The following is a 27,837-nucleotide window of genomic DNA, read 5'->3' as shown; positions in this document are numbered from 1 at the left end:
TTTTGTGTTATCAAACAAAGCATGAGTATATTATTGCATTCATATTAGACAGCTTGGATGCATTGCTTATGTACAGGGGCGTTTCTAGATTCCTGGGAGATCCGGGACACCCCCGGGCACCAAGAGGGAAAGGCAAAAATGGGCGTGGTCATGCCGCAGAAAGTGGATGTGGTCATAGGTGGGGCGAAAAGTACATGAACATAGCAGTGGTGTAACTTAAATATATTCAATAGGTAGTATTTCACATAAATAAGCCCCTCACCTGGCTTCTGTCTGTCTTGTTTTTAGCTGGCTGGTCTGTGTGCTGTACTCAGCTGGCGGTTATGCTGGGCTTGCTGGTGGTGATGCTGGTCTGCCTGGCTGGTGGTGATGCTGTGCCGGCCTGGCTTTGCTGGGTGCTGGGCCTGGGGCTTTTCTGGGTGATTTGCTGGGGGCTTTTCTGGGCTGGGCAATTTGCTGGGGGCTTCACTGGGGTGGGGGCATTTTTGGGTGCTTTGCTGGGCTTCGGGCTTTACTAGGTTTTGCTGAGATGGGAGCTTTGCTTGGCTGTACACTTTGCTGGGCTGGGGACCGGAGGCTTTGCTAGGCTGAGGGGTTTGCTTTGCTGGGGGCTGTGCTTTGCTGGGCTAGGGCCTTGGGGCTTTGCTTTTCTGGGCTGCAGGCTTTGCTTTGCTGGGCTGAGACCCAGGGGCTTTGCTTTACTGGGACCAGGGGCTTTGCGTTGCTGGGGCTTTGCTAGGCTGGGCTATGGGCTTTGCTTTGTTTGTCTGGGCTTTACCTTTGCGGGGGGCTTTGTTAGGCTGGGGCTTGGGGTTTTTGCTTTGCTGGGGTCTTTGCTTTGCTGGGCCTGGGGGCTTTGCTTCAGCATAAGTAGCTAGGTATAGATGCCTTCAGGATAGGTACCTAGGTATAGATGCCTTCAGTATAGATAGCTAGGTGTAGAGGCTTTCAGTATAGGTAGGTAGGTGTGGAGTCCTCAGTATAGGTAGGTAGGCATGGGGCCTTCAGTATAGGTAGGTATGTATGGAGTCCTCAGTATAGATAGGTAGGTAGGTATGGGGCCTTCAGTATAGGTAGGTAGATATGGGTTCTCAGTATAGGTAGGTAGGTATGGGGTCTTCAATATATGTAGGTAGGTATGGGGTCTTCAGTATAGGTAGGTATGGGGCCTTCAGTATAGGTATGAAGGTATGGGGTCCTCGGTATCGGTAGGTAGGTATGGCACCTTCAGTATAGGTAGGTAGGTATGGGGCTTTCAGTATAGGTAGGTAGGTATGGGGTCCTCAGTATAGGTAGGTAGGTATGGGGCTTTCAGTATAGGTAGGTATGGGGCCTTCAGTATAGGTAGGTAGGTAGGTATGGGGTCCTCAGTATAGGTAGGTAGGTATGGGGATTTCAGCATAGGTAGGTATGGGGCTTTCAGTATAGGCAGGCAGGTTTAGGGGCCACCCTTCACTCCCTCTCCACCCCCTCCCCCCATTAGTCCCCCCACTGGTCCCCCCCTGGACCCCTGCACACACCCCACTCATCTACAAGTAGCGGGTGATTACCTCTACCTCGATTTCAGCATGGAGCCTGGAGCGCACAGCCGCAGACCTCTCTCTTCCTCCTGCTGTTTCCCAGATGCTCGGTTTCTGCTAATGACATGATTAGCGTCATTAGCAGAAGCTCTGGTCACTAGGGGAACAGAGGGAGAAGAGAGAGGTCTGTGGCTGTGGTCTCCAGGCTCCACGTTGTAATGGAGGCAGAGGTCAGCAGCTGCTGTTTATAGATGAGCGGGGGGGGGGGGGGGGGGCGTGCAGGGGGACCAGCGGGGGGGGGGGTGAAGGGGGTGCATAGTCGCCGCGATCTGAGGTCTGAGAGGACTCGGAGCATGGGAGCACAGCTCACGGGATACTCTGGCCATAATTGATCCGGGGCACCATGGCAACAGGTTTGGATCAAATGCCCTAGTGACACCATTGCTTATGTATATGATTGCTAATTGTATTATTGACATTTAATGTGTGAGTGCAGTATGGCATTGAACTTTATTTTGGTTTCCCAGAGATAATTTTCTGTGGGAAAGCATGTGTAGTTAAGTTTTACATTCACTACCTTTCAGCCTTATATTGATGGGCTTTTGGAGAAAGTGACACAGAGAAGTAATATATTATGCGCTTTCCGAATGACTCCAAGTGCAGAGACGCAGTACTGTGATGCATGATGAGACAAGAAAACATTACATTCGGAAGTGACTGCTGGAGAAAATGTCATCCATGAAATGATGGAGATAGAGAGAAAGGCTGCTCATTGAGTTGTCAAGGGCAGAGGACATTACAAAGCATAGTTGTTCAGGTAAACCTGGACTAGATTTTTTTCAAAAGCAGTAGTCTATCAGGAGACAAAAGTTTACAACCCTCCCTTAGATTATATCACAAGAACACATTGGGTAAGTTGCTGTTTGGACTTGCAGTTCCATACGACTCCTACAGCAAGAATGTTAATAGATCATAATAGACTAAATCAATTAAGATAATTTTAAAAAGCCAGCACTGCAGGTGTTTACTAGGGATGAGCAAGAACGAGTTTCCAAAACTGCAAAAAGTCCTGCAGTGTGTGGGAGATGTTGGCCATGTACACAAGGGTTAACTCATCTAAGCCACTACCTCCCTTCTGATACATTCCACGCTGAATTCCATCTTCCTACACTCTGATGGTGGAAGTGTAAGAAGATTTAATGTGGTTTGGAATGCATCGGAAAGAAGGCTTCAGCTTCCGTGAGTTCACCATTGCGTACACAATTCCCCCCCCCCTTCTCTCCACCACCCCACACACATACATTCTGCAGGAAAATTTCACATTTTGCTCATCCATAGTGTATACACATGGCTGCTGTAACACAATCACTAGTTAATTATACTTTTAAAAATAATACTATATTCTGAGATCCTCCAATGAAAATTTGCATGGTTTAGCTACCTAATACTAGATACCTTACATACCTTACATACCTTACATAGCAAATTCCACATTTGCTAGATCAGTTATGTTCTTCAGTTTTTATTCACATGTTGCGTCGAGGCATCAAAAGTACCTTAGCATATCATTTCTTTATTTTCAAGTAAGCGCACAGCAAAATGACGAAGTGTTAATGAACTGGCCTGGTTTTAATAACTTTATCAGAGAAATTAAAGCATTAAATATTTATACTGGACTCTAGGGTGCAGCAAGCAAATTAAAGTATTGAACAATTTGTAAATATCGCTGCAGACTACACAATCAAATCCTCTAATTCAAGCTAGTTACAATCTTCAGTAATCCAGAGCAAGCTTGCTTATTGGCTTTGACCAAACAGCCCATGAACATTTGTTGTAAGACTCTGATCTGACTTAATAAAGTGCTGCAGAATGTTTAAGAAGCCTATCAGAAAAATGAAAGGGAATGTAAGAAGAATGCACGTGAAGAAAGAAAAGGATTACATATCTCAAAGGACACATGAAAATACAAAAATATATTGAAGTATAAAAACCATACAAAGCTGCTTACTGGAAAGTTTGTGCATGAGGGAAAAGCTATTTTCATGGAGAGATGGCAAGACTTACATTTAGCAGCATTAGCATTTATAACCTAGATACAGTTAAAGAAGCATTATTCAGAAAATCCGTATCTAACACATTTTGAAATACTGAACAGTTAGTCCTCTGAACTGTGGATTAAGCTCCCTTACATTGTATAAGGTAAATTAGTACAACCTCTTAACATTTTGAACCATAATATAGAATGAGACATCTATCACGGAAAAAAAAAACTTTTTTATATTGTATATTAAGAAACACATCTAGTACTAGGACCACACTTTTTCTTCAGACAGCTATCTCTGCTTAAATTCATCCCAGTTCTGAAGTCTGCTAATACACATGCTGGTGAACTGTACTATTTCCTGCAGAGGGAGGGTTAATCTCTTTATAGCATACAAGAAATAGACTAAGCTGATCAGAGATGCAAGAGGTAGCCAGAAGTGCTGTAATATAACTAGCAGTTGGAGAGGTGTATATACACCACTCCTGACTGCTTGTTATGTTACAACATTCCTGGATATCATTTCCTGTTTCCTAGGCAGTAATGACCGAAAATGCTGATATTCTTTTCACATTAATTTTCCCAAAAATGTTTAATTTGACTTTTGAGGGAAAATGCCATTAAGAATCCCTTTGCAGTAATTTTGTGTGGATTTTTTTGCTAATATTCTTGCAAAAAAATGAGTTTTCATGCTAAAATAAAAGATTTTTTGAGTTTTTGCAAATTCTTGCCATATTGTGAAAATACAATGTGTTTTTACTAAATTTTTCTCAATATCAAAAATGCCATTTTCAATGTGACGTGACTATTCCTAGTCACTTGCTGCCCTCCATGCTGGGAGGTGGGGAGACTCACTGATAAAGGAGAATGTCTTTGTGAGATGTGTGAGAAGTCCAAACCATAAACACACACTGCTGGAAACTTAAACCCTTCTTATCACCTGTAGAAATTTCTAACAGCATGGTGGTTATTAGACTTAGATATCATTTGAGGAGTTAGAAGCACCCCCCATGGAAGTAATGGTTCTGTTATCAGTTTCTGAATCAGCAGACCTTAGAACTGATAGAATGATTTTAAAGCAGAGAGCGAACTGTGTGAAGAAATAAATTGCCCCTAGTACTAGTGTTAATATGTGCTCTAATATTCAGTATTAGTATAAAAAAATGTTGTAATAGATGTCATTCTTCCAGAAAACAGTAGGCGCTTGATTCACTAAACCATGATAAGTCATTACACAGCCGTTTTCTCGAGCATTTTCGCATTTGTGCGCCATCGAGAATCTGCGCGCACAATCACGAATTATTGCACGCAAACGCAAAAATGCGGGCAAAAACGTCCGTGATATGACTTATCACGGTTTAGTGAATGAAGCCCTATATAGTCATTTGTATAAAAAAAAATCTAATATATTTGCTTCTTATTTAAAGTACAACTGAATTGAGAAGGATATAGAGGCTGCTATATTTATTTCCTTTTAAACAAGAACAGTTGCCTGGCTATCCTGCAGATATATTTGGCTGCAGTAGTGTCTGAATAACACCAGAAACAAGCATGCAGCTAATATTGTCAGATTTAACAATAATGTCAGAAACGCCTGATCTGCTGCATCCTTGTTCAGTGTATATGGCTAAATGTATTAGAGACAGAGGATCAGCAGAGCAGCCAGGCAACTGGTATTGCTTAAAAAGGAAATACATATGGCAACCTCCATATCCCACTCACTTCAGGTGTCCTTTAAACTGTCCCACTGAGAAGTATAGAATAGGGTACACAAAAACCTTATGTACATTTACATGTATTTAACCTATGTTCTTGTGAAAAGAAGTATTCTCTCAACTTGAATTTGCTCTCTCATTGAGCCCTAATGTTGGTATACAGTTGTGAAAAAAAACACACTGTAGCGCACTGCACCTTCTGGTAGCCAGAAGACTCAGTTTTGCACTTTGTTTCAGACAAGTAGGTCTGACCAGGGAAACCACCATAATACAGGGGCATAACAATTGCCCCCACCATTGTGGGGGGTAGGGTTTAAGCAAGGACGTTCCTGTTAGTGAATGCAGAGTTAAATACAGGGCAGTGAAGCATTATACATTACCTGCTTTTGGCAGCATGACAGGTCCTCTTCACTCCTCTTCTGTGTAGTCGTGCACTTGGCAGACAGCCAATCACTGAACAGCTCACAATACCTGTCACATGATGGGAGCTGCCCTCATGGTGATTGACAGCACAGTGCAGAGCGCACAGAAGAGGGAGGCGATGAAGACATGTCCTGTCACCAGAGACAGGTAATGTATAATGCTTCACTGCTGCTGCTCTGCATTTGCAAACAGAAGCAGGCCCCCCGGGGAATGGGGAGCTGAAGGCCCAAGTGGCAGATCTTTGCTGGGAGGTCCGTTAGGTTGTAGTTATGTCCCTGCCATAATACTTCAGATTTAAACACCTTAAGTATTGTATAAGTGTACTTATACATTATGGTAAACAAAGATATTGGGTCTGGAAGTTTCTAATTCAGTATCGATGGCCGATAGCAGATGGCCTCTAGCTTTTGCTATCATGCATAATTCAATATCAGCTCAGTTTAATAGTCATCAAATCACTTACAGTACTTTTTCTACCATGAAATGGGACAAACAGCTGCTGTCAGTGAGGGCCTCTTCTAATAATGCAGGTAGGACACTTTATTTTGATCACCAATTTATTAGACGATAGTGTGTCAGCCTGTGTCCACTCGTCGCACCAAATGCAGAAGATGTGAACACTTCAAATTCATGTAATGCAATTCTTTATTATTAAATAACCCTAAGTTTCTAATTAATTCATATGTGCAGGGGGGAGATGCTGGGATGGGTTATCTTAATAAAATTAAATAAAAAATGAATCTGTATATAATACATTTAGTCATATACAGGATACTTGTTTTGTTCCCTTGCTCAACTGGATGTATGTGTTGAACATGGTTAATTGTCTAGTGTGTAAGGTGTACAGTTCATAAATCTGTTTCTTTCTTCTCCCTGCAATTTTCATAACACCTTTTAGCAATTATCATCAGCTTGCTCAATGGATACATTATAAAAACACTCTAGCAAAGACAGTAGTAAATAACATTTTTCAAATGTCATGTCACAACACTATGAAATCACATGATCTTACCTAATACCCTTCCAGATAATCATGTCCATACAGTATCACAGACAGCTAGAGCCAGTGATTCAACTAAGATGACCTAAATAAATAACTTTTATGTCTTAAATATGGATCAAGTGATTTGAGCATTGTCTACACCAGGTGCCAGCATAGAATGCAATATCAATTTGCAGCTATGGTGCACCAGATGCTTTATTCAGACACCGGTAAGTGAGCGGCTAATGGCAGCAGGGTTTAACTATAAGCAGTCGAGCCACAGACATTGGGGTAAATGAGCTGCTAATGTCAGAGGGGTTTTGATATTAGTAGCCAAGCTTTGGACATCAGTGAAGGTGAGCGGCTTTTGACAGCGGGCATTGACTATCAGCAGTTGAACTCCTGGCATCTTCAGAAGCAAGTTGTGAGGTATGGCTAGTGCTAGCTAAGCTCTGGACATCGGCAGATTCTAAGTTCATGGCTACATTCATCGGTATTGGGTTCTAATATTTACAATTAGAAGAGTTAGGCCCGGTTCACATTAGCGGTGGCTATATGGAATAGCCGTGCCGGAGCCGCACCGCATGCTGGCCGGATGAAACGGACGCACAGCATAGCAATGTAAGTCTATGCCAGGGTTCACATGTGTCCGTTTCGTCCGGACCGGAGCCGGACCGGATCCGGACTCCGGTGTCCGTTCCAACATGCGCTATTTTTTGGTCCGGCTCCTCCGGCAGCCGTATCCGGGGCGGAGCCGGACTGCACCATCCGGCCAATGGAAACCAATGAGAACCGGAGAGCGCACAACACACTGGCAAAAAATCCGGATGTTCTACCCCACTTCCTATGAGGATTGTTGCGGCGATATTGTATCGGGGACACATGGGCAACCATTTTGGAGTGGAGCAGCACGAGCTGGAGATGTTGGCAGCATGTTGGAGGTGGAGGTGAGTGCTAAACAGCGGAGGGCCTGATTCCACAGGTCCCCCTTCTGCTGACCTCCCAGACCCCAACATTTTTTTTTGTTTTTATACAGGTTGTTATCTCTTTTAGAATCCGGATCCGGACCGCAACCGTGTTCATACCGCACGGAAACCGTATGCAACCGGACCGGATCCGGACAGGAACCGTACGGTTCAGGTCCGATCCGGCTCCGGTGCGGTCCGGACATCCGGTGCGGTTTTTGCAAAACCGCAAGTGTGAACCGGGCCTTAGTGTTAGATATGATAATTAGGGACATAAGATTAGTGTTAGGCATAGGTAGAGGGGTTAGTGTTAGACCATTTGTAAGGGCTTAGTGTTTTAGTGTTAGGCATTCGTAGGAGGGTAAGTGTTAACCATAGGTAATGGGGAAGCTGATCATAGAATATCCGATATTGTACCCATTGGCATCATTCGGAGCCTGACTCAACTCATGACTACTCAATACATACTCCTTAAATAAGTCACTTTAGTTCACAGGAGGAATGGCTTTAGTATCAATAAAAATTTATCATTGTACCGCTAAGCTGTAAAAAAGTCATTCTGAAGTTATATGATTGTACATACAGGACGTCTGCAAACATGCCCTTTTTTCACTTGTGTTTTGGTTCTAGGGCCTGAAGAGTGGTCCTCCTCATCCCGGTCCACCTTAAAAGCATCAATTCAAAGACCAGCTAGAGGATTATATAGAGAACATCCGTATGGTAGATATTGAAGGTCTTCCGCATGTGTGGCCTCCTCTTAGAGACAGTTATTTGCCTTTTGGCTCTGCATAATACAGCAACATGACAAGTAATAGTCCATTTTTATCTTGGGATTACTGCTTGTGGTTTCCTTATGTACTTCCTGTATTTGCGATGACATTGGTGTAGCATTGGCTTTAAATTATTTTTTAACATGGACTGAAAAAAAATAGAAAGATCATTTTGTCTAAACCCATGAAATGGGATAATGTTCTCTTGGCTGTTCTTCATTGTGTTGTACAACTTTTTTAAAAGCATGAGAGTGTCACAATGCTGAAAAATCTTGATAAATACACAACATAGCAGGCCTTGATTTTTGTGTAGGGTTGCTAAACTATTGTAATATGATTTTTGAATACAACACAATTAACTTATAAAGAGGATGTTTCAAAAATGGCTTTTTAATACACGCAAGAAACAAAATGTTGAGTATTAAGTTTGTAAATTTAATTTAAAATGTTGTTTTAATGGGGTTGAAAAATAACCAGCTACTGTAATGTATGTAGCTAACTGAATCTGTCAGTGTTTTAATCTGTATATGTTAAAACAAATCACATAAAGGTCGATGTGTAATATTCTCTAAATAGGAAATCATAATTTGTCAAACATGTTTGCTATAATTTGTCAATAAAGATGAAAGTTTTTTGTAAGAAACTAAACTTGCAATCACTTTTGTATTTTTATTTCTAGGGATGCCTAAAATGACTCACAATTAAAACTTCAAAATGAACCCAAGCGTGTTTTAAGCATTTTGTGTAAGAATTAAATCTTGTTTAAAAACTTTGGCTTGTTAAATAATTTTTAAAAGTTAACTTTCTAAACTGTTATTTGATTCGCGGTTAGGAACTATTAATGTACACCGTGTTAATGGGGACTTGGTCATATAGTGCGATAAATTGCTTTTAAACTATTATTTAAGCATCATCTTGTTAAACAAAAACTTGAGCTGTGTACGCTACAAGGTTGTCTCTTGTGAAAATGTAATGGCGTTAATAGAGGTAAGATTACCACTTGCCAACAACCACTAGACTAGACTGTACTAATGCCTAGATCTTCAAACTTTGAATCACCCTAGACATTAAATACCTTTTTTTAACATGTAATCATTGTCTAGATTTTGGTTTCCACTCTTAGGAGTGTGTTGGCTGCATCTGCTTAATAACCATTTATCTCTATCAATAATTATCAGTGTCACTGCCCAGTTGTTGCTATTTAACTTCACCTTCAAAAACTTTATTTGTAATTTCCAGTGCTTAATATCGCGAACAATGAGAGCAGTTTAAAGAGCTGATATTTCTTTTGAGACTATCAGAATTGATGGCTGTTGATTATTAAGGAAAAGTGTCGCAGGACTCAAAGGATGACTAAACCATAAACAGGTAACACTAATAGTAACTATGTAATTTTCAGTATGCGAGTAAATGTTAAAGATTTCCAATTACTAAGCTACTTATAGTTAAAAAAGTAAACCTGCAAGAATATAACAACTAGGACCTTAGGCTATTTATTAAACCTCTAATTAACATTAACTAGTGAAATCAAAATTCTAAATCTCAAGCAACTAAACACATCTAAAATTAACTATAATAGTAATGCACCTCTTTCTAATATCAGTTACTTAACTTAACGTGTTGTGAAAAAATGAACCCCGAATATGAAATAGGGCCACCAAAATTTATTATATTTTAAATATTTATTTTTTGTTCAAATGCTGGCTTTTTGTCACTGTAATTGGTTTACTTTTTTGATGAGAATAGTTTACATGTTTGTACAGTTTTGTTTATATTCTATAAAGCGCTCAATATCACATTTCAGCTGGAGTTGCATGCTTATCCCTTACTATTATTATTAAGGAATATACATATTGTCTTGCCTTTTTTGAATGCCTTGAACAACATTTCTTTTAAATTATAATACAGCATATTGTTTGGTAAGTCACTTCTATTCAATTTTACCATTACAGATAATCGGTTTAAACAAGACTGAAAATATAAAAACAAAAAAGTAAGTTTAACTTTCTAAATTGTTGCTCTACAATATCAATCAATTAAAAGGGATATTTCGTTTTCTTTAGAATGCTCACTTTAATAATTATGTTTTTTTGGTTGTTTTTGTAATGTAAGTTTAATCACAAACCAATATTTCATTGTTGAAGTATGCTACCTGTTGATTTGAGTGTCAGGGTTTGTGCAGAGAAAAACATCTTATTTCACTGCTGTATTAAGCAAGTCTCAAAAGTTACAGAAGCCAGGTCTCCTAGGTTGGTAACCCCAGTGTGCATTATGCATTTTATGTTATCTTTACTGCGTATCAATAAAACTGTAAACTTTCTAGCTAGTGTATATGTACAGTGGCTTGCAAAAGTATTCGGCCCCCTTGAAGTTTTCCACATTTTGTCACATTACTGCCACAAACATGAATCAATTTTATTGGAATTCCACGTGAAAGACCAATACAAAGTGGTGTACACGTGAGAAGTGGAATCAAAATCATACATGTTCCAAACATTTTTTACAAATCAATAACTGCAAAGTTGGGTGTGCGTAATTATTCAGCCCCCTGAGTCAATACTTTGTAGAACCACCTTTTGCTGCAATTACAGCTGCTAGTCTTTTAGGGTATGTCTCTAGAGATGAGCTGAAATTTTCGAAATTTCGAACTGCTTTTATTACGAATGCGAAATTTAACATTACGACCCAAATTCGTAATTTCGTAATTAATTTTCAAATCGTAATCGAAATTTCACTCCCGTAATTACGAATTTCGTGTCTCCAACCGAAATTTTACTTTTTCACGTTTGTAAAGGTTTGTATCCCTCTAGATGCCTAAAATGAATAGCCCAGCCAGCCTCCTCCTCCTCCTCCTCCTCCTCCTCCTCCTCCTCCTCCTCCTCCTCCCTCTCTCTCTCTCCAGAGATCTGTAGTATTTCAAAACCATACTCACATTCATGACATGTCCAGGGATCAAACCCAGGCCAACCACATGGAAGACAGCTATGCTCACCACCATACCACCAAACACACACTAAATAGACTGCTAACCTAAATCTTACTTGTAGACAGTCATATGAGACACATGCTGGGTGCAGGGCTTTGTGATTGGACCATGGACCATGCGATAGAGTGAGGTGCAAAAATGAAATCATGCCTAGCAGAGGATGGTTTCACAATGCTAAATGCTAGGCTGGCTGTGGTGCAATTGGTTAGTGCATCTGGCTGGTAACAGCAAGGTTACAGGTTCAATTCCATCCAGGCATGTCTTTTCCTTTTGCGTTCAACAGTTGTCCAAACAGAGCCAACAGAGCCCCAGATAGCCATGTAGAGTTAGGTCACAGCTAGCCTGGCTGTGGTGCAATTGGTTAGTGTGTCTGGCTGGTAACAGCAAGGTTACAGGTTCGATTCCATCCAGGCATGTCTTTTCCTTTTGCGTTCAACAGTTGTCCAAACAGAGCCAACAGAGCCCCAGATAGCCATGTAGAGTTAGGTCACAGCTAGCCTGGCTGTGGTGCAATTGGTTAGTGTGTCTGGCTGGTAACAGCAAGGTTACAGGTTCGATTCCATCCAGGCATGTCTTTTCCTTTTGAGTTCAACAGTTGTCCAAACACCGAGCACAAAGTTTTGCATGCGTAAAGTTTTACGCACGCAAAATACCCCATGGGGTTCAATGGCGCAGCGCGCGCACGCAAAAGGAAAAGACATGCCTGGATGGAATCGAACCTGTAACCTTGCTGTTACCAGCCAGACACACTAACCAATTGCACCACAGCCAGGCTAGCTGTGACCTAACTCTACATGGCTATCTGGGGCTCTGTTGGCTCTGTTTGGACAACTGTTGAACGCAAAAGGAAAAGACATGCCTGGATGGAATTGAACCTGTAACCTTGCTGTTACCAGCCAGATGCACTAACCAATTGCACCACAGCCAGCCTAGCATTTAGCATTGTGAAACCATCCTCTGCTAGGCATGATTTCATTTTTGCACCTCACTCTATCGCATGGTCCATGGTCCAATCACAAAGCCCTGCACCCAGCATGTGTCTCATATGACTGTCTACAAGTAAGATTTAGGTTAGCAGTCTATTTAGTGTGTGTTTGGTGGTATGGTGGTGAGCATAGCTGTCTTCCATGTGGTTGGCCTGGGTTTGATCCCTGGACATGTCATGAATGTGAGTATGGTTTTGAAATACTACAGATCTCTGGAGAGAGAGAGAGAGAGGAGGAGGAGGAGGGCTGGCTGGCTGTGCTATTCATTTTAGGCATCTAGAGGGATACAAACTTTAAAATACTAAATTTCGTAATCGTAATTACGAAAATTTGCGTAATTTGCGAAAATTACGAAATTCCGATTACTGTTAAAATCGTAATTGTAGTAATTTCGCGAAATTTCGGAAATTCGTAATTAGGTCATTACGCTCATCCCTATATGTCTCTACCAGCTTTGCACATCTAGAGACTGAAATCCTTGCCCATTCTTCTTTACAAAACAACTCCAGCTCAGTCAGATTAGATGGACAGCATTTGTGAACAGCAGTTTTCAGATCTTGACACAAATTCTCGATTGGATTTAGATCTGGACTTTGACTGGGCCATAATAACACATGGATATGTTTTGTTTTAAACCATTCCATTGTTGCCCTGGGTTTATGTTTAAGGTTGTTGTCCTGCTGAAAGGTGAACCTCTGCACCAGTCTCAAGTGTTTTGCAAACTTCAAGAAGTTTTCTTCCAAGATTGCCCTGTATTTGGCTCCATCCATCTTCCCATCAACTCTGACCAGCTTCCCTGACCCTGCTGGAGAGAAGCACCCCCGGAGCATGATGCTGCCACCACCATATTTGACAGTGGGGATGGTGTGTTCAGAGTGATGTGCAGTGTTAGTTTTCCGCCACACATAACGTTTTGCATTTTTGCCAAAAAGTTCAATTTTGGTCTCATCTGACCAGAGCACCTTCTTCCACATGTTTGCTGTGTCCCCCACATGGCTTGTGGCAAACTGCAAATGGGACTTCTTATGCTTTTCTGTTAACAGTGGCTTTCTTCTTGCCATTCTTCCATAAAGGCCAACTTTGTGCTGTGCGCAACTAATAGTTGTCCTATAGACTGATTCCCCCTCCTGAGCTGTAGATCTCTGCAGCTTGTCCAGAGTCACCATGGGCCTCTTGACTGCATTTCTGATCAGCTCTTCCCTTGTTCGGCCTGTAAGTTTAGGTGGACAGCCTTGTCTTGGTAGGTTTACAGTTGTGCCATACTCCTTCCATTTCTGAATGATCGCTTGAACAGTGCTCCGTGGGATGTTCAAGGCTTTGGAAATCTTTTTGTAGCCTAAGCCTGCTTTAAATTTCTCAATAACTTTATCCCTGACCTGTCTGGTGTGTTCTTTGGACTTCATGGTGTTGTTGCTCCCAAGATTCTCTTAGACAACTTCTGAGGCTGTCACAGAGCAGCTGTATTTGTACTGACATTAGATTACACACAGGTGCACTCCATTTAGTCATTAGCACTCATCAGGCAATGTCTATGGGCAACTGGCTGCACTCAGACCAAAGGAGGCTGAATAATTACGCACACCCCACTTTGCAGTTATTTATTTGTAAAAAATGTTTGGAATCATGTATGATTTTTGTTCCACTTCTCACATGTACACCACTTTGTATTGGTCTTTCACGTGGAATTCCAATAAAATTGATTCATGTTTGTGGCAGTAATATGACAAAATGTGGAAAACTTCAAGGGGGCCGAATACTTTTGCAAGCCACTCTATGTATATCACCACTGGACCCAGATTGGCTTTTATTTTCTATGCAGTCATCACAGAAATGGAGAAGCACCTAAGCAGAGAGACTTTGGAGTGCCGCAGCCTAGGCTCACTGTACCTTGTGGCCAAATAGCAAGCAATCCATGAGGCTGCCACCACCAGTAATGTAAAACAATGCTCTTTTATTGGAATGTCATTAAAATGACATCAAGTCAGTAAATATAACTATGGCGAGCCCGCTGTTTCAAGCTAGTTGCTCTTTATCAAGCTATGCAGCCATAATAAACCGAGGGGAAAGCCCTCCGTAAAGAGGAACTCCAGTGAAAATAATGTACTGTAATAAAAAAATTGCTTCATTTTTACAATAATTATGTATAAATGATTTAGTCAGCGTTTGCCCATTGTAAAATCTTTCCTCTCCCTGATTTACATTCTGACATTTATCACATGATGACATCTTTACTGCTGGCAGGTAATGTCAGTGGAAGTAGTTGCTGCTTGCTTTTCTGGCAGTTGGAAACAGATGTAAATAGCTGCTATTTCCCACAATGTAACAAGGCTCTCACAGTGTGATGTCAGGACCATGGTCCTGACATCACACTGTGGGAGGGATTGCACCACAATATCAGTCATACAGAGCTCCCTAAAGATCCGTTTGTGAAAAGAAAAAGCTTTCTCATGGGAAAGTGGCTATCAGCTACTGATTGGGATGAAGTTCCATTCTTGGTTACGATTTCTCTTTAAACAGTATACAATACAACAATCAACCAATCAGTTTAAAAATCAGATGGCCAATAGCGTTCCCAGACAGTTAGAGAGGACCCGATGGGGAACGATCATACCTTCAAGGAAGTCATGTGATCATCAAGTGTCCAATTGTGTGAGTCAGTGGCCGGAAGCGCCGCTCCGCCAAAATACGCATGCACGCAGAAAAATGTACGCAGGCATCACAAATCATGCATACAAACCAACGGAACTTCCGCCTACGTAAGCATAGATTTTACCCACCAGCTGTTAAAAATACCACCCCATCAGGTCAGATGACCTGTGTAGCTAGAATTGTGTCGGACACCAATTAGAGGTACAACAGGAAATTTTAAGAGATAAATTTAGAGAGAGAGGATACCCCGTACAAACATTTGGTAACAGATGTAAGGGAAATAAGAACAATTTGAAACAATATCGTATGCCTTTTGTTGCTACGTTTAATACATGTAGTGACTCAATTGGTAGAGCCATTAGGAAACATTGGCATCTGTTACAGGGTATCTTCCCACGTATTCTTGAGTTCCGTTACCCCCCATGTTCTCGTTCAAGAGAGCTCATACAGTGCGTGATAAGGTCTTTCATCATCTGGTGTCTGAAGACAGGCCTCAAATTGAAACTAGATCAGGTACTTATCCATGTTTGAATTGCCAGTTTTGCAGTAAAATCACAGAGGGTGGTACATTTACACACCCATCTAAGGGCACAAGATTCTATGTGAAGGGATGCTATTCTTGCTAATTCCAGTTATGTTGTTTATATTATTATTTGTCCTTGTGGCCTTGGATATGTGGGTATGACCACCAAACCCCTTAAAGTCAAGATGTCAGGCCATAACACAGTCAATATGGGGAAGCTTCTCTGTTTGCTGTTTTTTTTTCTTTTTCTTTTTAATTGTGGTGTCACAGTTCACACATCTCTTCAACTACAAGAAAGGCCCAGGAGTAGTCTTAGCTACCATAATATCTATGTTACGGTAGGGCCCTTATTACACTTTCTCTTACAAGGCTATGGAAACCGTTTTGCCCATGCGATAAAGCGAGGTGCAAAAATGAAATCATGCCTAGCAGAGGATGGTTTTGATCCATCAACCTCTGGGTTATGTGCCCAGCACACTTCTGCTGCACCACTCTGCAGTCTGCTTACATTTGTAAACAATCTTCAAGTTTAAGAAGGGTACATTAGTTGAAATAGTTACACTACAGTCTATGTTACAGCAAGGCCCTAATGACACTTTCTCTTAAGGGGCTATAGCCGCAGATTGGCCCATGTGGTAAAGCAAGGTGTAAAAAACAAAATACACCTAGCAGAGGATGGTTTCAAATCATCAACCTCTGGGTTATGGGCTCAGCACACTTCCTCTGCGCCACTCTTCTTCCACACAGTGAATCCTTCATTGTAGGGAAAAGTGGCGTTAAACTTCTTGGAGCAGACTTACTTCCTCCCTCCAAAAGACACACATACATCCCCATAATAATTTGCGATTATTCGGCTGAATTTGAGAGGCACTATTCGGGTAGCTTCGAATTCGTCAACAGCATCAGAATTCGAATTCGGATTCAAATTCAGCAACCATGAAAATTGATTCGAATTTTCGGGTACATAACAAATTTGCGAATTTGGAGAGCAACCCTGCTGCTGACTGTGATGTAGAGGGTCAAAGTTGACCCTAATAATGCACTATGGGGGCGAATCGAAGTTCCGGAAAAGTGTGCGGTTCTCTGCGATTGCGAACGCCGGAAGTTTGCCAGCGTTCGGGCCATCTCTAATGCTCATAAATGTTGAGGTCTGGGGATTGTGGTGGCCAGATGAGATGCTGAACTTCATTAGAATGTTCCTCGTGCCATTCTTTAACAATTCTAGCTGTATGGATTGGGCATTATCATCTTGAAAGATGGCATTCCCCTCCGGAAACAGTTCTTGAACCATAGGATGAACTTGGTCACCCAAAATTCCTCTCGGCTGTTAATTCTTCCATGAAGGGAAATCATTGGCCCGGCGGATTTCCAAGAAATAGCACCCCAGATCATCACAGAACCCCCACCATGTTTTACGGTTGGGAGAAGGCAGTCTGGATGAAATGCTTCTTTCGGCTGTCTCCAAATGTACACTCAGCCGGAGGTCAGAAATAAGGTAAACAATGATTCGTCAGAGAAAATCACATTTTTCCACTGCTCGAGGGACCAATTCTGGTGCTTTCTACACCACTCTAAACGCTTTGAAACATTTGTCTTTGAGAGCAGAGGTTTTCTAATTGCAGTTCGTGAAATTCAGATTTGTGCAGAATCCAGATTTGCGCAGCTCCCGACGAACAGTTTTTGTAGAAACTGGGTTCTGTAGGTGTTCATTCAGCTCTGCAGCGATTTTAGGAGCCGTGGTCTTGCGAGCTTTTCTAACAATTTGATTTAGAGTCCGATGGTCTCTCTCAGACAACTTCGACTTTCAGCCACAACCATGCTTTGCTGAGGACGTTTTTCCTTCTCTTTTAAAGGCAGTCATTACTTTTAAGACAGTACCTCTTGAAATGCCAAGCATTCGGGCAGTTTCTGTTACAGTAGGGCCTGCCATACGAGCACCAACAATTTGGCCTCTTTGAAAGTCTGAGAGACCTGCCATTTTTATAAATTATAACCAACTTTGGTTTAAATATCTGTAAAAAACAATTATTTTATTAAACATATTGTGAGGGACTAGCATCAACTGGTAGGCTTGGCAGACAGTGAAGCAGGCTCTGACACAGTTTCAAGGTGCAAAACTTTGTGTTTTTATTTCACAGCAAAGTGACACAAACAGTTCGAAGATAGTAAGTCCACAGCAAATGCAAACCTTAATATGCAGCGAGTTTCAAACAGCACTTTCCATGCAAAGTCCATATGAAAGGTGGTAGTCTTTGAATGATGCAATCCTGGATAACTCCCAGCAGTTTTGTCAGAGTCTCTAAATAGCAGCCATGCTGCTCACACACACTCTCTAACCAGGAAGTGATCACCTTTTTTATGTGTCAGCTGTGAAGCTGACCAGTTGAGGTAAAACCCGGAGTGCAATTCCACCCAGAATAGGACGACCAGAAGCACCCACCCGCCTTGCTTCTGGTCAGCTCCAGCTCAATAATGAGACTTAGCTATTCCCATAACCAAGCCACACAAACTCTGGAGCTGCTACTGCATGTAGCGTCGGATCCTGGGTGCAACATACCTCCCATCTACTACCATTCCAGACAAAGTGCATAAATATTTTCTATCCACTTTGTTACATACCTCCCCCCTCTGTTCGAACCCATGGGTTCGGACACCTTCTGCCATGAGACAGTGTGTCCTTGAGAGGGCATCAGCATTTCCTTGCAGTTTCCCAGCCCTATGTTCCACAGTGAACCTGAAGGGCTGTAGTGCCAGAAACCAACGTGTTACCCTGGCATTCTGCTCTTTATTTTTACACATCCAGGTGAGTGGAGCATGATCAGTAATGAGACGAAATTGACGACCCAGGAGGTAGTATCGGAGAGCCTCCAGAGCCCATTTGATAGCAAGGCATTCACGCTCTACAATACTATAATTTCTCTCCGCAGGTGTCAGCTTTCGACTCAGATACACAACCGGATGCTCCTCACCTTCCACTTCTTGAGACAACAATGCTCCCAACCCAACACTTGAAGCATCAGTTTTTACAACAAATTCTTTATTGAAGTTAGGAGTGATAAGCACTGGACCCCTGCACAAAAGGGTTTTAAGATCCTGAAATGCCTTCTCAGCCTCTGGGCCCCAGTGTATTTTACCAGAGTCTTTCCCTTTTGTCAAATCAGTAATTGGGGTGGCTACCGTGGCAAAATTGGACAAAAACCTTCTGTAATAACCCACCAGGCCTAAAAAAGTCCTTACTTGTTTTTTTGTTTTAGGCTGAGGCCAGTCTCTAATTGCCTCAACCTTGTTTATTTGGGGCTTTATCAAACCCCGCCCTATGGTGTACCCTAAATACCGGGCTTCCTTTAGTCCTACCGCACATTTCTTTGGATTGGCTGTCAGCCCAGATTTTCTGAGGGAGTCTAAGACAGCCTGCACTTTGGGCAGATGACTGTCCCAGTCATGGCTAAATATGACTATGTCATCTAAATAAGCTGAAGCAAAGTGTTGATGGGGCTTGAGAATTCTGTCCATCATTCTTTGAAAGGTAGCAGGAGCCCCTTGCAACCCAAAGGGCATTTTTTTGTAATGAAATAACCCCTCAGGAGTGGTAAATGCTGTCTTCTCTTTGGCCTGCTCAGTTAAAGGGACCTGCCAATATCCCCTAGTTAAATCAAGGGTTGTTATATACCTGGCCAGGCCCAACCTCTCAATTAATTCATCAACCCTGGGCATGGGGTATGCATCAAATTTCGATACCTCATTTAACTTTCGAAAATCGTTGCAAAACCTCAAGGTCCCGTCTGGCTTAGGGACTAGAACTATGGGACTGTTCCACTCACTGTTAGACTCTTCAATTATCCCCAGCTCTAGCATTCTCTGAACTTCCTCTGCTACTGCCTGTCTACGGGCTTCAGGTATTCGGTAGTGTTGGGCGAACATCTAGATGTTCGGGTTCGGGCCGAACAGGCCGAACATGGCCGCGATGTTCGGGTGTTCGACCCGAACTCCGAACATAATGGAAGTCAATGGGGACCCGAACTTTTGTGGTTTGTAAAGCCTCCTTACATGCTACATACCCCAAATTTACAGGGTATGTGCACCTTGGGAGTGGGTACAAGAGGAAAAAAAATTTAGCAAAAAGAGCTTATAGTTTTTGAGAAAATCGATTTTAAAGTTTCAAAGGGAAAACTGTCTTTTAAATGCGGGAAATGTCTGTTTTCTTTGCACAGGTAACATGCTTTTTGTCGGCATGCAGTCATAAATGTAATACATATAAGAGGTTCCAGGAAAAGGGACCGGTAATGCTAACCCAGCAGCAGCACACGTGATGGAACAGGAGGAGGGTGGCGCAGGAGGAGAAGGCCACGCTTTGAGACACAACAACCCAGGCCTTGCATGAGGACAAGAAGCGTGCGGATAGCATGCTTTGTACCACCATGCAGTCATAAATGTAATAAAGATAAGTGGTTCAATAAACAGGGACCACGCGGCAACGCTAACCCAGCAGCAGCACACGTGATGGAACAGGAGGAGGCGCAGGAGGAGAAGGCCACGCTTTGTGAGACACAACAACCCAGGCCTTGCATGAGGACAAAAAGCGTGCGGATAGCATGCTTTGTACCGCCATGTAGTCATAAATGTAATAAAGATAAGAGGTTCCATAAACAGGGACCGGCAACGGTAACCCAGCAGCAGCAGCAGCAGCACACGTGATGGAACAGGAGGAGGCGCAGGAGGAGAAGGCCACGCTTTGTGAGACACAACAACCCAGGCCTTGCATGAGGACAAAAAGCGTGCGGATATAGCAGCAATGCTTTTTGCCGCCATGCAGTCATAAATGTAATACAGATGAGAGGTTCAATAAACAGGGACCGGAAACGCTAAACCATCCCAGATGTTCATCGGTCATGTTACTTGGTTGGGGTCCAGGAGTGTTGCGTAGTCGTTTCCAATCCAGGATTGATTCATTTTAATTTGAGTCAGACGGTCTGCATTTTCTGTGGAGAGGCGGATACGCCGATCTGTGATGATGCCTCCGGCAGCACTGAAACAGCGTTCCGACATAACGCTGGCTGCCGGGCAAGCCAGCACCTCTATTGCGTACATTGCCAGTTCGTGCCAGGTGTCTAGCTTCATGCCCGGTTTCAGGTCCAGCGGTGCCAGCCACAAATCCGTCTGTTCCTTTATTCCCCTCCAAATTTCCTCCCCTGTGTGCTGCTTATCCCCAAGGCAGATCAGCTTCAGCAACGCTTGCTGACGCATGCCAACAGCTGTGCTGCACTGCTTCCACGATCCTACTGCTGCTGGTGCTGGGTTAGCATTTCCGGATGAGGTACAGCTTTGAGATGCGTTGGAGGAGAAGGAGTCAGAGAGGTAGGTGCTGCTGTTGTTATCCAGCTGTTTGCGGCGTGGGCAACACCCGCGCCGTAGCAGGTGAGGAATCGCTGCCAGGCTCCACAAGGTTCACCCAGTGCGCGGTAAGGGAGATGTATCGACCCTGGCCGAACGCACTCGTCCAGGTGTCAGTGGTGAGGTGAACCTTGCAGGCAACGGCATTCTTCAAGCTTCGGGTTATTTAGCTGACCACGTGCTCATGCAACTCAGGCACTGCAGAGCGCGCAAAGTGGTAGCGGCTGGGAACCACGTAACGTGGGATGGCCACTGACATCATGCCCTTGAAGCTGTTTGTCTCCACCACTCGATATGGCAGCATTTCGCAGGCCAGAAGCTTGGCTATGCTGGCTGGCTGTTACTGCCACGGCCCGGGGGTCATTTGCTGGCAATTTCCTCTTGTGCTCAAACATCTCAGAGACAGACAACTCAACCGTAGCGCTGCACACCGAAGGGCTGTTGGTTGTTGTGTTTGATGAACACTGGGAGACCTCAAGAGCACTAGTCCGGAAAGTGACAGTGTCAGCATCGTCTGATGTTTGTGAATGTTGTGAACCACGCAATGGCTGGGCTACTGCTGCTGCTGAGGCGGGTCTGGTGGTGAGTCTGGTGAACCCAAGGGAGGCAGTGTTGCTGGTGGTACCCTGTCCTGCCGCGTTTGCCCACAGAGTGGGATGTTTGGATAGAATGTGGCGGCTCATGCTGGTGGTGGAGAGGTTGTTAATACTTTTCCCCCTGCTCAGGCGGGTCTTGCACACCTTGCAAATCGCCATGGTAACATCCTCAGTGCAGTCTTCAAAGAAAGCCCAGACTTTAACTGGCTGAGGACTCGGACCTCGTGCGTGATGTGCTGGTGCTGCTTAACCCACTGCTGGACGCTTGAGAGGTCATCCAAGTAATTATCTGGTCCTGTTCTTTTGGATCTGTGAGGGTTGTTGTCCTGGACAACATGGGCAGTATTGAGTGGGTTTTCTTGGGTGCTCCCCTGTGGCCTGTACGTGAACCGTCAGGGGAAACACCTCTTCCCTTGCCCCTCCCTCTTTCACCGGATTTCTTCCTCATTTCACTTATCCTTAAAGTACACGCTGACTGGCAGCAGTACAGTGGCAGTACAGAAATGCTATACAGTGGTGGGTGAGCGGTGTACCACTATTGTCAGCAGTGACACAGAGCACAATGCTATACAGTGGCGGGTGAGCGGTGTACTACTGTTCCCAGCAGACACAGAGTGGAAGTAAACACAATGCTATATAGTGTGGCTGAGCCGTGTACACAGAGTGGCATTAAACACAATGCTATATAGTCTGCTATATAGTCACCCCGAACAGGGTGATGTTCTGCAGAACCCGAACAGTGGCAAACACTGTTCGCCCAACACTACTGGGAGGGAACGCAGATTTTAGTACCTAAACACACGATACAACATGTTTTCCGGGGTCGGACTCTGAGGCACATACAGATGGTCCCGATCATCATCCTCATCATACAACTCTTCTCCTGAGTCTGACCCACCCACCACCTCTGCCACCCCAACATCCCCAGACACAGACCCCTCATCGTCCTCAACATTAACGTGGGATGCTGGCCTGAGCCAGACCTCCTCCTCCACATCTGGCCCCATCATCTCCTCAATGGCAGCCCTCATTAATCGCTCTGGCGACGGACTGATGGACACAACGTTCTCCTCCGGGGAGGGCTGCTGCTGACCACTGGCTGCTGGGGTGGATGTTATAGCTTGCGTGGGGCGTTGGCTGTTGCTGTTGTTGGGAGTGCTGCTCACAGCGGAGGTCTCTGGGGAACTCATGTTGAGCTCATATAGTGGTTGACGGTGAGTGGAGTATTACTGATCCCAGCAATATACACACTGACTGGCAGAGTACGCAATGCTATATAGTGTGGCTGAGCGGTGTACACAGAGTGGCAGTAAACACAATGCTATATAGTCTGGCTGAGCGAGCGGTGTACTACTGTTCCCAGCAGAATCAGAGTGGCAGTAAACAATGGTATATAGTCTGGCTGAGCGGTGTACACAGAGTGTCAGTAAACAATGGTATATAGTCTGGCTGAGCGAGCGGTGTACTACTGTTCCCAGCAGAATCAGAGTGGCAGTAAACAATGGTATATAGTCTGGCTGAGCGGTGTACACAGAGTGTCAGTAAACAATGGTATATAGTCTGGCTGAGCGGTGTACACACAATGCTATATAGTCTGCTATATAGTGTCAGTAAACAATGGTATATAGTCTGGCTGAGCGAGCGGTGTACTACTGTTCCCAGCAGAATCAGAGTGGCAGTAAACAATGGTATATAGTCTGGCTGAGCGGTGTACACAGAGTGTCAGTAAACAATGGTATATAGTCTGGCTGAGCGAGCGGTGTACTACTGTTCCCAGCAGAATCAGAGTGGCAGTAAACAATGGTATATAGTCTGGCTGAGCGGTGTACACAGAGTGTCAGTAAACAATGGTATATAGTCTGGCTGAGCGGTGTACACAGAGTGTCAGTAAACAATGGTATATAGTCTGGCTGAGCGGTGTACACAGAGTGGCAGTAAACACAATGCTATATACTCTGGCTGAGCGAGCGGTGTACTACTGTTCCCAGCAGACACAGAACAGTAAACAGAATGCTATATAGTGTGGCTGAGCGAGCGGTGTACCACTATTCCCAGCAGACACAGAACAGTAAACAGAATGCTATATAGTGTGGCTGAGCGAGCGGTGTACCACTATTCCCAGCAGACACAGAACAGTAAACAGAATGCTATATAGTGTGGCTGAGCGAGCGGTGTACCACTATTCCCAGCAGACACAGAACAGTGAACAGAATGCTATATAGTGTGGCTGAGCGAGCGGTGTACCACTATTCCCAGCAGACACAGAACAGTGAACAGAATGCTATATAGTGTGGCTGAGCGAGCGGTGTACCACTATTCCCAGCAGACACAGAACAGTGAACAGAATGCTATATAGTGTGGCTGAGCGAGCGGTGTACCACTATTCCCAGCAGACACAGAACAGTAAACAGAATGCTATATAGTGTGGCTGAGCGAGCGGTGTACCACTATTCCCAGCAGACACAGAACAGTGAACAGAATGCTATATAGTGTGGCTGAGCGAGCGGTGTACCACTATTCCCAGCAGACACAGAACAGTGAACAGAATGCTATATAGTGTGGCTGAGCGAGCGGTGTACCACTATTCCCAGCAGACACAGAACAGTAAACAGAATGCTATATAGTGTGGCTGAGCGAGCGGTGTACCACTATTCCCAGCAGACACAGAACAGTAAACAGAATGCTATATAGTGTGGCTGAGCGAGCGGTGTACCACTATTCCAAGCAGACACAGAACAGTGAACAGAATGCTATATAGTGTGGCTGAGCGAGCGGTGTACCACTATTCCCAGCAGACACAGAGTGGCAGTAAACAGAATGCTATATAGTGTGGCTGAGCGAGGTACACAGAGTGGCAGTAAACAGAATGCTATATAGTGTGGCTGAGCAAGCGGTGTACTACTATTCCCAGCAGACACAGAGTGGCAGTAAACAGAATGCTATATAGTGTGGCTGAGCGAGGTACACAGAGTGGCAGTAAACAGAATGCTATATAGTGTGGCTGAGCAAGCGGTGTACTACTGTTCCCAGCAGTGACACAATGACAGGGGGGACCCTGGCTAGCGTGGCTGGAGCGCGAACTACCCTGCCTGCCTACCCAAAGCTAAACCCACAGACAAATGGCGGAGATATGACGTGGTTCGGGTATTTATTTACCCGAACCACGTGACAGTTCGGCCAATCAGAGCGCGTTCGGGTCCGAACCACGTGACCCGTTCGGCCAATCACAGCGCTAGCCGAACGTTCGGGGAACGTTCGGCCATGCGCTCTTAGTTCGGCCATATGGCCGAACGGTTTGGCCGAGCACCGTCAGGTGTTCGGCCGAACTCGAACATCACCCGAACAGGGTGATGTTCTGCAGAACCCGAACAGTGGCGAACACTGTTCGCCCAACACTAGTATTCGGTAAGGTTTCACACGAACTTGTACATAGGGATCAGTAACAACATCATGCTGTATCACACTAGTGCAACCTGGAAGCTCTGAAAATATGTCTTTATTCCATAACAAAAACTCTTTAACTTCCTGTTTCTGGGAAGGGGACAGGGTATCAGCAATTGTTACTTCTGGACCTCCCCCACATCGTGATTCCTGTGACACCACCGTAGCAGCCAGGGCCACTCTATCTTTCCAAGGCTTAATGAGGTTGACATGGTACACTTGCTCTGGCTTTCGTCTCCCCGGTTGGTATACTTTGTAATTTACTTCCCCCACCTTCTCAATGATCTCATAGGGGCCCTGCCATTTAGCCAGGAACTTACTTTCTACCGTGGGAATGAGCACGAGTACCCGATCCCCAGGGTTGAAAGTCCTAACTGTTGCTGACCTGTTATATATACGGCTTTGAGCTTCCTGAGCTTGTTGCAAGTGTTCTCTGACCACGGGCATCACTGCTGCTATTCTTTCCTGCATAAGGGAAATGTGCTCTATTACACTTCTATGGGGAGTGGTTTCTTGTTCCCAGGTCTCTTTGGCTATATCCAGTATACCACGGGGTTGCCGTCCGTACAACAACTCAAAGGGCGAGAACCCTGTGGAAGACTGGGGAACCTCCCTAATGGCAAACAATAGATAGGGCAGGAGACAGTCCCAGTCCCTGCCATCTTTTTCCACTACCTTTTTCAGCATATTTTTTAGTGTTTTGTTAAATCGTTCTACAAGACCATCCGTCTGTGGATGATATACTGAAGTACGTAACTGTTTTATTTTCATAACTTTACACAATTCCTTCATTACTTTGGACATAAAGGGTGTCCCTTGATCTGTTAAGATCTCTTTTGGAATACCAGTGCGAGTAAACATCTGAAACAGTTCTTTTGCTATTGTCTTGGAGGAGGAGTTCCTCAATGGCATTGCCTCCGGGTAGCGGGTGGCATAATCCAAGACAACTAAAATGTACTGGTTTCCTCTGGCAGATTTAACCAACGGGCCCACTAGATCCATCGCTATCCTATTAAAGGGTACCTCAATGATAGGCAATGGAACGAGGGGGCTGCGGAAATGTGGCAGAGGAGCAGACATTTGACACTCAGGACATGATTCACAGTATTTCTTTACATCGCCATGCACCCCAGGCCAAAAGAACCTTTGTAAGATCCGATCCTTTGTCTTTTCAGCCCCGAGGTGACCCCCCAGAGGGTGTTTATGTGCTAGATCTAAGGCTAGCTGGCGAAAAGGTTGAGGAACCACAAGCTGTTCGACCACTTCACTTCGGACTTTTTCAATTCTATACAGTAACTCATTATTAACAGCCATATGTGGAAACTCACCCTCTGCACCTGGAGCCTGACTCACACCATTTATTACAGTTACATTTTCCCATGCCCTAACCAGAGTAGGGTCCCTCATTTGGGCAGTACAAAAATTTTCTCGGGAGACCTCCCACTCTGGCATAGGAGATTCACTGGTTATTTCCCCAGGTTCCCCTATTTCACCTGCCATAACTGTTAAAGGGTAAGATACAGCATCACCTCTGAGTTCCTCATCATTTTTACACCCATTTTGCTCACATACAGGCAATAACACTGGAGGTTCAGATACACATTCCAACTTCATATTGCATTGTTTTTGCCCCTCCCATAAGTTCCAGAAAAGGGGAAAATCTCTTCCCAAAATGACACTGTGTGCCAAGTTTGGGACCACTGCTACTTCATGAGAGGCCACTCCACAGTTTGTTTCCAGGGGTAAAAGAGCAGTGGGGTACTTTTTACAGTCTCCATGAACACACAGAACCGATATGTGCCGTTCACCAAGCAGGGTACTCGTTACCAGACTGCCATGGACCAGTGTCACAAGGCTGCCTGAGTCCAGAAGTGCATGTACACTGTCACCAGCAATCTTGACCACAGTCATATGTGACTCAGAGTTCCCCTGGCAGACTGTTAGAGCAAAGAAAGACAGTCTGCGAGCATGGTCACACTCCATAGAAAGCGGACAGTTAGCTGCAATATGTCCCCATTCGTTACACCGCCAACATTCCCACCAAACCCTTTATGTCCCTCTGAAGCGTGACGCTCCCCTTCTACACCCCCAAACACCACAGGTTTAGTCTTACCCATTGCCTTGGGAGCTGACGGCTTTGGGGCTGGGGCTCGCTGAGCTGTCGACCAGGCCAGGGATTCCTCAGCAGCAAGGTAGCATTCCACCATCTCAATTAGCTGGTCTGCCGATTTTGGATTCGAATGGCTCACCCATCTCCATAAAGCTTGAGGAAGCGCTCGCAAGAAACGGTCCATAGTGATCCTTTCCACGATCTGAGGACCTGTTAACACTTACGGCTCAAGCCATTTTTTCATCAGATGAATCAAGTCGTGCATCTGGGACCTAGGAGACTTTGACGGTGAATACTCCCAACTGTGTACTCGTTGGGCCCGTACAGCCGGCGTGACACCCAGACGTCTCAGGATTTCATTTCTCAGTTTGTCATAATCCTTGGCATCTTCCAGGGCAAGGTCAAAGTAGGCTTTCTGGGCATCGCCCGTCAGAAAAGGTGCTACCAACCCTGCCCACTGGGTTTTAGGCCAGGCCTCCCTTTCTGCAGTCCTTTCAAACGTATGCAGGAAGGCCTCCACATCATCATGCGGTGTCATTTTTTGAAGAAAACAACTAGCTCGGATAGAGCCAGCATTGCCAGGGACACCCGCTTGGGCCTCTGAGCTTCGCTCAGAAAGTTTTTGTACAACCTCAGTCAGAAGCTTTCTGTCAGCCTCTGCAGCTGTAGCCAGTCTTTCATACATTTCCTTAGATTGCTCCTGCATAGCTGTTGTTTGCTGCTGAAGGACTGCATTAGT

General features: G+C 44.3%; 1 protein-coding gene across 4 annotated transcripts in view; it reads left to right on the top strand.

The window, feature by feature from the left end:
- The window catches only part of KHDRBS2 (KH RNA binding domain containing, signal transduction associated 2), a 588,641-nt gene that overhangs the window by 409,905 nt on the left and 150,899 nt on the right, over positions 1-27,837 (top strand). For 3 of the 4 annotated variants that reach the window (XR_011031441.1, XR_011031439.1, XR_011031440.1), the window contains 2 exons: positions 8,277-8,454; positions 10,369-10,409. Coding sequence is in view for 1 of the 4 variants with exons in the window: in XM_068281437.1 (XP_068137538.1) it covers positions 8,277-8,377 (101 nt within the window). In the remaining 3 variants the exon portion in view is untranslated. Of the gene's footprint in view, positions 1-8,276; positions 8,946-10,368; positions 10,410-27,837 lie in introns of those variants that run through there. The other variant, XM_068281437.1, reaches the window with a different exon arrangement.

Source organism: Hyperolius riggenbachi, chromosome 4 (genome assembly GCF_040937935.1).
Source record: "Hyperolius riggenbachi isolate aHypRig1 chromosome 4, aHypRig1.pri, whole genome shotgun sequence".
Classification (NCBI taxonomy): Eukaryota; Metazoa; Chordata; class Amphibia; order Anura; family Hyperoliidae; genus Hyperolius; species Hyperolius riggenbachi.
This window is presented reverse-complemented; position numbering and strand designations above follow the sequence as displayed.